The 12116-nt window shown below is 38.0% G+C and overlaps 1 protein-coding gene across 1 annotated transcript in view; it reads right to left on the bottom strand.

Annotated features, from left to right (window-relative positions):
• The window catches only part of AQR (aquarius intron-binding spliceosomal factor), a 48253-nt gene that overhangs the window by 33803 nt on the left and 2334 nt on the right, over positions 1-12116 (bottom strand). Inside the window, exons 4-11 of the mRNA XM_059474937.1 lie at positions 11428-11463; positions 10271-10391; positions 8842-8982; positions 7194-7262; positions 6619-6719; positions 5899-5975; positions 4624-4688; positions 1340-1456 (exon numbers count right to left, since the gene is read on the bottom strand). Coding sequence (XP_059330920.1) covers positions 1340-1456; positions 4624-4688; positions 5899-5975; positions 6619-6719; positions 7194-7262; positions 8842-8982; positions 10271-10391; positions 11428-11463 — 727 coding nt within the window. The remainder of the gene's footprint in view (positions 1-1339; positions 1457-4623; positions 4689-5898; positions 5976-6618; positions 6720-7193; positions 7263-8841; positions 8983-10270; positions 10392-11427; positions 11464-12116) is intronic.

The following is a 12116-nucleotide window of genomic DNA, read 5'->3' as shown; positions in this document are numbered from 1 at the left end:
AAGTTCTAGAAGAACTGGGAATAGTATCTGAATTTTATACTTGGCTGATGCACAAAACAGTTTTTGTTAGGTATCTCATCTGCAAGCCATCAAAATTTCAGTATAGTCCACAAGCAATATGGTTTCTTGATATTCTAGGGCTTGAAATTGAAACTCATCACAGTAAGGTGATCTAGCCAGAGGCTGTCATTGAACCCAACTTACAGCTTCCTGCTACCAAAAGGGAGAGGCCTTGTGCCTTTCTGCCCTCTCTGATGGCAGCTCTGAAGTTCATCTGACCTTCCAACAGGATTATTTAACTTGGAGGAAGAAAATAATTCAGATATGTTGCTGCCTTTGTGTACCATCAATACTGACCCTCAGCAAAAACGAACAAGTGGCAGAGATGGGGGACAGCAAGCAGCAGGAAAAGCAGCTGAGATGCAGGAAAGGGGACAGATCTTCAGACCCTGCCATATAAAAAACAATGTACTAGCTATGAGTAAACTGAAGGACAGAAGTGAAAAACAGCTGCAGTGCAAAACAGGGTGAAGTCAAAATGAACGAGAGAAGAATGCAGTGGTGACAACTTCTGCTATGTGTGTGGTAAAGCATGCCAGAAGCTGCACTGCTTTCTAGCTTGTACTTTTAAGAACTCAAAATCAGAAGCAGAAATATTACTTTGCTCTGGTGAAACCCCACCTGCAGTACTGTGTCCAGCTCTGGGGTCTCCAACACTAAAAAAACTTGTTGGAGAATGTCCAGAGGAGTTTAGTATAGGGCTGAAGCACCTCTTCTGTAACAACAGGCTGAGAGTCGAGACTGTTCAGCCTGGAGAAGGCTCCAGGGAGACCCTATAGCTTCCTTTACAGTATCTAAAGGGAACTACAAGGATGGAGAAGGACTTCTCACAGAACATGTAATCATAGGACAAGAGGGAATGGCCTTATACTGAAGGAGGGTGGGTTGAGATTAGACAGCAGGATAAAACTTTTCACTGTGAGGATGGTGAAGCACTGGAACTGGGTGCCCACAGATGCCCCATCCCTGGAGGTGTTCATGACCAGGTTTGATGGGACTCTGAGTAACCTGATCTAGTGGAAGGTGTCCCTGTCCATGGCAGGGGCATTGGAAGTGGATGATCTTTAAGGTTTGTTCCAAGCCACTCTGTGATTCCATGAAAAGTTATGTGAGTAGTTACACACACAGGTACAGGTAAGAAAAAATACTGTGTGAAAGATTTAAATAAAGATGTAGTTTGTATCAAACAAAAGCCTATTAAAAAAAAAAAAAGAAACCAACTGCAGCATTCAGAAACAAAGGGAATGAAAAAGTTATTTTCAAGAACATTGTATCTCACCTGGCAGAAGAGATGACCCTCTTTTTCTCTTTTAGCAAGACTAGACAGGTAACAGTGAACAACAAGATGGGAGTCATCCAACACTGTATTAAACCAGCGCCGTGTGGGGAGCAAAGCCTGCAGTAAATAACATCATGTTAATACAAGCAGCTCCTCAAAAAGTAAGAAGTCCTGGCTTCTCAGGATTTTCCATTGCAAGAAGGCATATTAAGACAGATTGCTGCAGTTATTTGCATATCTAATACCCTCACAAAGGTATTAAAGCAGCAGTTATGTGTGCCAAGACACTGGGTAGATGCAGGTAAGCTGCTATGAACAGTCCTTTATGTAACAGGGAGCATGGCATGAACTTGCCATGAGTGAGCAGTCATCCTGCCAGTCAAAAAGTAAATTAAATAAAGCAATTATTCTACTACTAAATGTCTACATGTGGTGGTTTGACCAGGAAGAAGTGGGAATTCTGGGATGTTCTGGTCAAACCAATGGGTGCTTGGATTTTGATATTGGCACCTGGTGTAGCCAGTGGGTTTTTGGACACGCCTCTGAGAACACCCAGGGGTTAAAAGCAGAGCTTCGGCCCTGGGAGGCTCTCTTGGGACTTCGAGGGACGGAGGTCGGAGCTCTCCCCTGTCCAGCCGCTGCCGCTGGGCGGGGGAGGGGCAGACATGCGGTAGGCCTGGGCCTGGACAGACATGGGAGTGAGGAGGCCTTGGAGGATGGAAGGGTGGAGGAGCCCCAAGAGACATCGGGCAGCCATTCCCCCCCCCCCCCTTGGAGACAGACAGACAGAGAGAGTGCAGCCTGTGTCCTTATCTTGAAACTCAGTAAATATGTGTTGGCAGCAGGCAGCCCGGCTGAGGAGATGGGGGGGGGGGGGGTGCAGCCAGGAGTCCAGCCGCCTGGAGGAGTTTTTAACCCCTTTTGGACAATGAAAACCCTACAGAACATTAACCCTTCCTAGACGAGTGATAAGAGTGGGGGAGGACGAAGGAAATGAACCAGTGATGGGGGTCTGGACCGGAGAGAGAGAGTGAGAGATGTTGAAAGAATGGAGAAGATGGAGTGGCATTTTATGCTGGACTCTTTCGTGTAGCCATGGGCAGAGCCATGTTTCCGTGTGATACAGAGACTGAGTCCAGGGGGAGAAATGTCCCAGTGCCAGAGAAGATTCAGTGTGGGTACCCCTCGGCCCCAGGGGGTATATAAAATATGGGGGGGACAGATGTCCCAGAGGTGAGAAGGTGAGATACTGTGCTTTTCTGGAACTGGACAAAGCATCCTTAAAAAGACAACCCTGGAAGCAGCCCTGATCCCTGTTGGGTGGTGAGAGCACCGGAACAAGGACGGAAGAGGCCACCACGACACATGGAAGGACTCCCTCTCCTCTTGAGGAGCTGAAAGTCTGAGCAATCTAGAGGGTGGTGTTGGACCCAGAACTGGTGATTTTGGAGGATGTATTGTATTGGGAATTTAGGGGGGAGGAGGGGGAGAGTGTTTTTTGTGAGGTTTTCATTTTCCTCGTGTTTTTTTTTTCTTTTGTGTGTAGTTTAGTAATTGTTTGCGTGTAGTTGGGTTAATAAACTTTTCTTTATGTTTAAGCTGGAGCCTGCTTTGCTTATTCCTGGTCACATCTCACAGCAGACACCGGGGAGAAGGTGTACTCATGGGGGCTCTGGCTTTGCCAGGCCAAAACCATAACACTACAGAATGATTGTGTGCTAAAAATGATAAGTCAAACTGCTTCAGCATTGTTTTAAATGTCTGTTTTCTACACTAATTAAATTAATTTTAAGCTTGAGGTCTTTAAAATTGCCAACTGCTTCTTCTAAATATGACAGGGTATCTTCTTTTCTTTGCAAAATACTCAAGTGTTTTTCAAATCTTTAATAACAACACAAATAGAGATCTTTTTAATAAAGAAATAATAAATAGATTAAGCTGCTATATGTAGCAAATGTTGAACAGCATACAGAAGACCACAGCAATTTAAGTGAAAAATGAGCTGTTCTCTGCAGACTGAATTTAGAAAGCCAGAAAGACATCAGTATGATGCTTAGAACTGAGATGAAAAAAATAAAAAAATCTGTAATAGAAAATGTTGGTTGCCTTGTACAATAATGATGAAAACAAACTCATAAAACCTTAAGAACTCTCCACTGAATTATTACTTTCAAATTATCAAATCACCAGTTTTGATATGCAGCATATACACGGTAATATGGAACAGTAATATTCTGAAAAAAGCCAAGTAAAAAGCGCCCATGTAGCCCACATGCTACAAAGGCAAAAAGACTTGAATTTACAGATAATTTCTCATTTGCTTGTTACAGTCACTTGAACAGACTTTCTAAACCTGTCTGAATTCTGATCTTTCTATAATACCTAGAGGGAACCAATCTTAGAAATGCTTCTAAGCATTTTAAGTCAGACTTTAGTTTACCTTCCAACACGTTTTCTCTTACCAGAGTATATTACATACATAAGACAGCAAGATCTAATTTAAATTATTCAATCTATTACAACTACAAGAACAGACTACTTCAGTGATTTAACAGAGTGAGCCTGCAGAAATTCACCACAAAAGCATTTTAAAGTTCCCTGTGACACTGTTTCAGAAAATGCTTGTTTTATTTCACAGCGCCTTCTGAATCTGAAGTTACTCTAAAATAATTACTCATGCAAAAAATTGCACATGAATGCCTTTTAATACTGGTACTGTGGTGCTTAAAACTGTCTCACTTCCTTGGTATCTGCTGAAAACTTCACAAAACCTTGCTCCATGTCTTATGACTCTAATAAACTGCAGATCCCCAGACCTGGTACTTCTAAATAATGAAGTCTAGCCAAACAGGAATAGTTTGCATTTCAGACTACTGCTGCTTTCTGGGATTTAACCCAACAACACAAAAGAGACTTTAAGTGACCTGTTATGCGCTGGGGGAAGAATAATTCTGAATTATTCCTACCAATTAAAGCATTACACATTTTCAGAAATGGCCAGTATTATCACCTCTATTCCAATTAAATCCTCTTCATTAAGCACTTTAGGATCCTAGTTTTGTCTGCTGGCTTATCAACATTGCTGGTCAGCTCCCAGTATGGATGCAATGCTGCAACCTCTTATTTACAGATGGAAAATCACTTTTAAATCACTTTTAAACAACCACATGCACAGCTGTGACATAATCACCTCCTATTTGGAATAAGGTTGTAATAATTACTTTATGCACTTTAACCCTAGAAAAGTACACCTGGAAACTGGCTGAATCCATTTAAAAACTTACCTCAAGGTCTAGCATGAGTTCAATAAACCTCTCACAATAATGAACTTTGTCCATAGAAATAGGACCTAGACAAAAAAATTTTAAAAAGTTTAAATTGATCCATATCACAATATACTTACACTTGAACAATTCCTTAAAAACTAAATAAATGCTACAAATATAAAAGAATTAATTTTAATCTTGTTAAAAGCTAATTAAAATATTATTCTCTTTTTAAAACAATCCTTTCTTATATTAAAAATTCTTCTGGTTAACAATGAAAGAGTAACAGAACCAGAATTTCAGGAGTGATTTTATCTGCTTTGAAAAACCTGGAATAACTAGCAAAAATGCTCACTTCCACAAGGTATCACTTGCCCATTATGTTTGTTAAGAACTTTTAATGCCAGGTACTCAAAAATACATTTTTAAAAGCTGCAAACAAGATGTGTGCAAAAGGCCTTGACCATATTCAAAGGTACTCAGAGGTGACTACTAAGGAGCCTTTAGAATCATGTCAAAACACACCACATCTCCCTTGATGACTTTCCAACTCTTACAGCCTCCAAAGAAATGTTGAAGTAAATCTAAAACAGGTTTAGTATAATTAGGAAATCAGAAGGGATAAGTATCCTTTCTGAGGAAGCCACATTACAAAATTTACAGCTTAGGTAAGAGCTGAAGTTTGCTAAGAGTTTAACAGAGAAAGGAAAACTCTGGGAACTGATTTCACCCAAACTGTGCTGTGCTTAGAGCATAATAACCCTTTTCTGTTAAAAGGCTAACACCTTCCTCCACAAACACTTTTCCTTTCTAAATCAGGCAAGGAGATAATTTTGCTTGTCACAATGACTCAAGAGCAGTCAAATCTTACAGAATTTCACTTCACTTAGGCTTTTGTTCTTACTGTAAATCAACAGAATGAACAGACAGAGCCTTATGATATCCATTTATACCATCTATTTAATAAGGTACTTAAGTAAGTATGAAATGCTTTAAGGCTCTAAGCACACAGTAAAGAATATCAGTTCCCAGAAATATTGTTTTTACTAAGTACATACTGAATAGAAGGAGGTTTAAAGTAGCTTTTTACTGTTTAATTTTTAAAGTATATACAGATTTACATATTCATTTTAATATGAAATCCATGCAGACAGGCATAGTGCCCACTATAAGGCTCATCTGAATAAGGTCCCCAACCTCAGGCTGCTATCCTAAGGACTAGTTGCTTCAGCAACACAAAAAGATTTTCAAACAAATTACCAGATAACAAAGTAACATAAGAAACGCAGTTACCTGAGACAGGTATTGACTTTAAAACAGAAATGAATTTCTGAATGAGCTGTGAAAGAAATCTTCTCTCTCGATATGCTCTAAAGTTGGACATAAGACAAAATAATTAATACTCCTTAAATGCAGACTGGAAGGATATTGTAGCTTTCACAAATACAAAATTAGCTGCCTCAAAATTATTATACTGATAGTAGGCTGCTTTGAAACACACCTAAACTGTTTAGATGAAAACTTTCTCTCTGCACTCAGGAAGACAGATTAGCAGCCTACATTTTTGGGCACAGAAACTGGTTAACAATCTATGCTTCTCATGTGTCAAGGAGAAGTCAGTCCCCTCCTACACCTTAGCACAAAGCACTGGAACATTTAATTTTGGTGAGATAGACACACATTAATGAAATTCTTGCATAAGCTATATATACCTAAGAGTGAAACACTTGCTAAAGGTCGTGAAAAAAAGTGAGAAGTTACATGAATATTCTTTTGTGCCTTCATCCTTTAGTTTTAAGATTTGGAATCACAAATTCACTGACCAAATAAAATATGAAGTTCTATAACAGTATTTTGCATAAAGACTACTGAAAAACAGAACAGCTTCCAGGAGACCATGTATGATAAATTCTCATTGGCCACAGGTATTCAAAAACCACCTTTTTCATTGAAACAATTTATTTTAGCTGAAACACAATGAATGCATTAAAGAAAAAAGGCTTCTGTACATACTGCATTCTTGACTCTTCATCCATTTTTGCATCATTTTTCTTAATTAGATTCCAGAATTTTCTTAGTTTTGGTGTCTTTTTCAACTCTTGTTCCAATCGATTCTGTAATGTTAAAGTGATATTCAGTCACCAAGGAATCCTGTTTTCATGAGATAAAAATACAGTCCGGTCTTTTTATTAAAAAAAAAAGGAAAAAATATATAACAAACTGAAATAAAGAACTGTCTCTGTCTACTCTCACTAAGTATCACTGTGAAACAAAAAGGAAATAATGCTAGAGAGTCCAGCCATGACTAGATGTCAACTCGACTGCCTCCCTGTGACCTCATGGCCTTGTCTACAAATTATAGTTTGAAGAAGCTATAAACAACAAAGCTCAGTTTTCTGAAAAATTTCATAAAAAACATTATTACATGGAAATTTACAACAAAAAAACAAAAAGGATTTAGCAAAGCAGACAAAAATGTAAGTCCACAGCAATGCTGTAAATATTAGAGTTCCTCAACATGAGAATTCACTGTACAGGATTTGGACACTGCCTAAAACTGCTCTGCCAGTTAACAGTGTTATGCTTACAGGTTGTAGAGCCATCCACATGGGTAAGGAAATCAGCTGCTGTACCTGTCCTCTGATCAAATCCACTTCCTGTTAGAAAGTCACAGATGATAAAAAATTTTAGAACATTCTTATGTTTTCTGGTATGCCTGTCTTACAAAATACATCTATGTACAAATCTGACAAAAATATTTATATTGTTTTATCAGATTTCACAACTTCCTAAGAGGAACCTGCACTATAACCCTACCCAGAGACACCTCTGTACTTTAGGTTCTTTTCATGGAGTCTGTCAGTTCTTAACACTTCACCATGGGCCCCATCCCTGCAAGTACTTTTAGGACAAAAGCTGCTGAGAACTGATGTTCCTTCTTCCATCATTTCTTATTCCTGAACTCACCCACTGTGCTTTCTCTACTTGTTTTTAAGCTGTTCTTTGTCTCCAGGAGCCCTTAATTTATCAAGTTTATCTCACTTCTACACTCTTCCCATTGTCTGAAAAAACCATTTTCTCCATGTCAGTTCAAATGTGCTCTCTCCAACTATGCCTATGATCTGGATCCACAAAGTTTTCCTTCTTTCCTGAGCTACTGAAAAATTTCAATTAACATGTTAAGTACGTCTTCATGGACAAATACTCCATTCTCAGCATTCTGAAACTTCAAACTTCAATGCTCTTCACTAAAAACACTACTGTGACTATTCCATTCTGCCTTTCACAAAGAAGGGCAGCTTCTAATAACAGTGTGCTTCCACAGGAACATTTTCAACAGTTTCCCTATGATGTTTTACTAGAAATATGCTCTGCAAGAAGGATTCTGTCAAACTATGTAAAGTGAAGATGCATTTTACCATTGTGGCCACTACAGAAAAACACTATCTCAATAAACTATACACATAAAATTCAAGATGGTTACTGGCTCCCAAAATCATTCCTAATCCCAAAATCAACTAATACACTTTCTATGTTGTTTTGTCTGAGAGACAATTTTATTTGTGCAGACCCTGATTTTGGATAATACACCCCACATGAACTATAAGTAAGGAAAAAGCCCAGTAGCAAGAGAGGTTAGAGAGCACTGCTACATATAACAGGTAAAGTGTTCTTCCTGCTTGCTACTTAGGATCTTTAACTCTGTTTTAACCACAGATTGAGAACACAAGTTGGTCTAATGATTTCTTAAAACTAACTCAGGAGAACTGCAGATAAAAATTGTATCTAAACCTGGTTTCAAAAGTGAAAAAAGCCTCACTGTCTTTCTCAATAATTAAGGGAAATAATTTTTGTGCTATTTCTTAGGCAAACTAAAAAGAGCACAGTAGTAACTAATCGGTTTTAAATGTGAAGCATCTTTTCAAAAATAAATACATAAATTTCACAGTACCATTTTTAATACAAAAATTTATATTAAATCCTGTTTTATAATTGTCTAACTGCCAATCCTTCAGTTGCAAGTCTCATCTATGACCTTATACCAGAGAAAAGCAAATGTGTAGAGAGAGATGAATCAGAGTCAAAACAGAGGGTAAAAGCCCTCTGGTACTGTGTTTTCATTAAATCAGAATTTTGCTTCACCTGTCTTGTAAGAAGAAATTGCTCAAACTAAACTGCCACAAACACAAAACAGCATAAACACACTGGAAATATTTACATTTACTTTTAACATACCAAACTATTGAAGCAGTGATCAAGGAAAAGCAGCAGGACTGTCTGTTCATGCAGAGAGTACTCACTCTCATTTTCGACCAGCGATGCTTCCAGTATCCGTTTGAAAAAGAAAGGAAAATGTTCTGGCCTTTTTTTGAATGTCTAGGAATAGAAGAGGAAGGTAACTTTGAGTCAGGTTGATAGAAATAATTTCAATCTTCATCCACATAACATAGCAGAAATTCTCTAAATCCATTTAAATCTATAAAAGAAGGGATTATTTTTTTTAATTTTCATTTATTCTAACTAGGCAGCACAAGCAAAACAGACTAATGATATCCTTCTGAAAAGGGATCCTGCCCCTAATACCTTCTGCATAGTCTAACAGGTGATGCCCAGGACAAACTAAACAAGAAGCACAGGTGAAGCCTTGTGGGGATGCTCACCTCGTGACTGCACAGAAATACTCTAACATCTCCCAGCTAGAAGATAAATGGTAGGTTTTGGCCAAAGCTATGGCAAACTTAAGTGATGTGCAAAAAGTGAGCAAATAAAAACCACCAGAGATTAATTATAGTCCTGGAACTTCCACTGAGCTACGTGAGCAGGAAAAAGATAAACTGAATAATCACCAAAATAAAGTCATTCCTTTACAAGGGCAGCCATGTACCAAATAAATTGAACTAAGCTGCTTGGAACATAATGTGCACCTGACATTTTACTTCTAGCACATGTGCAAGAAGAAAAGCACACAGATAATATACGAGCAAGTTATTAATCCTTTGTGCTTTGCCAACACTCAAGTAATGGCACACACATTGAACTCAGTGTGCTTCTGAAATAATGCCATGCATAACTAGGCTTCTGTTGTTGAGGTGGCCTGTAAAACCTGGATTGTTTGTAGAAACATTAAATAATTTCTAAACCTATTATTACAAAAAAAAAAAAAAAAAACCACAATCAACCAAACAATATACACAAAAGGAGAATAAGACATTATTTTAAAATAAAGCAAAAAAGGTAGAAACCAATATGCACATGTTTTAAGCAAGGTGTTATTGGATAATACATTAGACTTTCAGTGGTGCCTTCCTGAATATACAGATATAGAAATCCTTCTTTTTCCTTCAGTATCGGAACAAGAACTTCCCGGTAAATACCCAACCTCTGTCAAGTGGCAAAAAAGTAAATGCTGGTGATAATGTTCAGCATCTCACAGCAGAACCAAGGACTTTCAAAGCAGAAGGAATCAAGTAATTTTTCACCTGTCCATTCCCTTCTCCAAAAAAGAACACAAAATTTGGAACACCACATGAGGTATTCCAGCTGAGGCACCATTTCCTTTTTAACACTACAAGCTCTTCCACCTTCTGTCACTGTAAGTGAGCACACTGTAAAAGCTGCAACTTGCAGATCAAAGTCAATTCTAGCTGCAATTGAAATCAGTTACCTCCCACGCAGGGACATTCTCTCTGAACTTCTCATTCACCATACAGCAGATTGACATTAAATATGCCTTACTGGACACCTCTGGAGAATAATTCATCCATAGGTAATTTTCAAGGTACTGACTGTGAAGAGATAAAGAGTATTTCATTAGTTGCAGCCACCCACATAATCTGTCACTCATTTAAAAAAGCAGTTATCCACAAGGCTTTTTTTCCCCTTCTTCCCCTGAAAGCCATCTTCATAGTTTGTGAGCAGTTCCTCAAGTTACCTCTCATCTAGGTCACTGAAGCAAAACTTGTTAGACTCAGTAACTGATGACACTAACACTTTCACAGAAAGGACAGGAACCTCTAACCCTGTTCTACTGCTGACATACAAATTCCAGAAGTCCACTGCATGCCATTTGTTAGTGTCAAACCCTTAACCACAACTGACATTTTTTCTTCTGCACTCTTTCTAATTAAGATGCAAAAAACCAAGGGAAGTTTGTCCTTTAGTTACTGGTACTAACTTAGAGACTTGAGCCTTTCTGAAACATAATGTATCTCAAACAAAAAAAATCTCATATTTTCTCTTAAGATTTGAGAGATATAAGAACCAAATAGAACATAAAATACTGTGGTTTTAAGTACATATTGCTAATATTTCTTTTACATATTTTTAGACATACTCTGTAAATTCTTCCAGGAAAGTCTGAAGCAGTTGTGAACCACTGTTTAAACAGATTTCCATTCTTTTTCAAGAGAAGAAAACGTTAATGATGCTGCTGCAGCACAATCCATTTTTAACCTCATACTAAGAGACATAATCCAAAAACTTCTCTGATTTCAGTGAGTTCTGATTTAAGGCTTAATGATACATTCCAAATTACAGACCCAAGTTTTTCACTTATTTCATTCATACTCTCTTTCTCAGTGTTCCACTTACACTAGAAATTGAGAATCATAAGACAGTCTGAAATGTCACTTACATTTATGGAATTATTTCCTCTTTAAACTAAGGTCTCCTCACTTAATTTTCCTCAGTTCACAATTCAAGGCCTTACAAAGTATGAACAAATACACTTACCTTCAAACTGTCTTACTGCCCTGCATTTGCTTCTCACCTTTACAGGTTCCTAGGAAAATATAACTCCAAATTTCCCTCCCATTAGCTCACCTGAATTCAAGAAGCATTATCTTCCTAATGGCAAACCTAAAAAGGAAAAATTAATCAATTAACACAGGAAAGAGAGCCTCCCACACACAGCTGCATGGAAAATGACTATATTTTCCTTTATTTTATTATATAAGGAAACTTGTAGAAACACTCAGGAATTACTTCTGTCCTGACATTTCCATGCAATAGCAACCACTTAAATGCAGAAGCAACTGCTGGAACACTGGAGATGCTCAAGTTCATAGAGATTCATTAAGCAATTAAATTCACATTTTAAAGAGATTCATGTAGGTCTTTTAAATATGAAAACACCACTTCTAATAGCCTTGATGATACAAACTGCCTGTGGATGAGAGCGTCTCCTGGAAAACTACAATTATATATTTAATCTGTTCAAAATGGTGTTTTCTTCTTAGTGACTGGCAATGGAAGTTTGCTTTGACTCCATATGACAAATTCTTAGATTGTTTTCATACAGGAATAATACAGAGAATTCTCTGCAGAGCTCAATCTTCCCCAAAAAGCACCAGCTACAGTTACACCTCTTTTCTGCACAGAGAGCTGCAGAATGCAGTGTATCTTGGATTTGTCTCCCCCATCTAACAGTACAATTCATTGAAACCACTTTCCCTTCATGAATCTGTAAGAGCAGCCAGAACAGAGGAGGAAGGTGGAGGCAGTGCACTCTG

The sequence above is a fragment of the Ammospiza nelsoni genome, chromosome 6 (assembly GCF_027579445.1).
Source record: "Ammospiza nelsoni isolate bAmmNel1 chromosome 6, bAmmNel1.pri, whole genome shotgun sequence".
NCBI lineage: Eukaryota > Metazoa > Chordata > Aves > Passeriformes > Passerellidae > Ammospiza > Ammospiza nelsoni.
The sequence above is the reverse complement of the archived record's forward strand: the minus strand, read 5'-3'. Positions and strand labels throughout refer to the sequence as shown.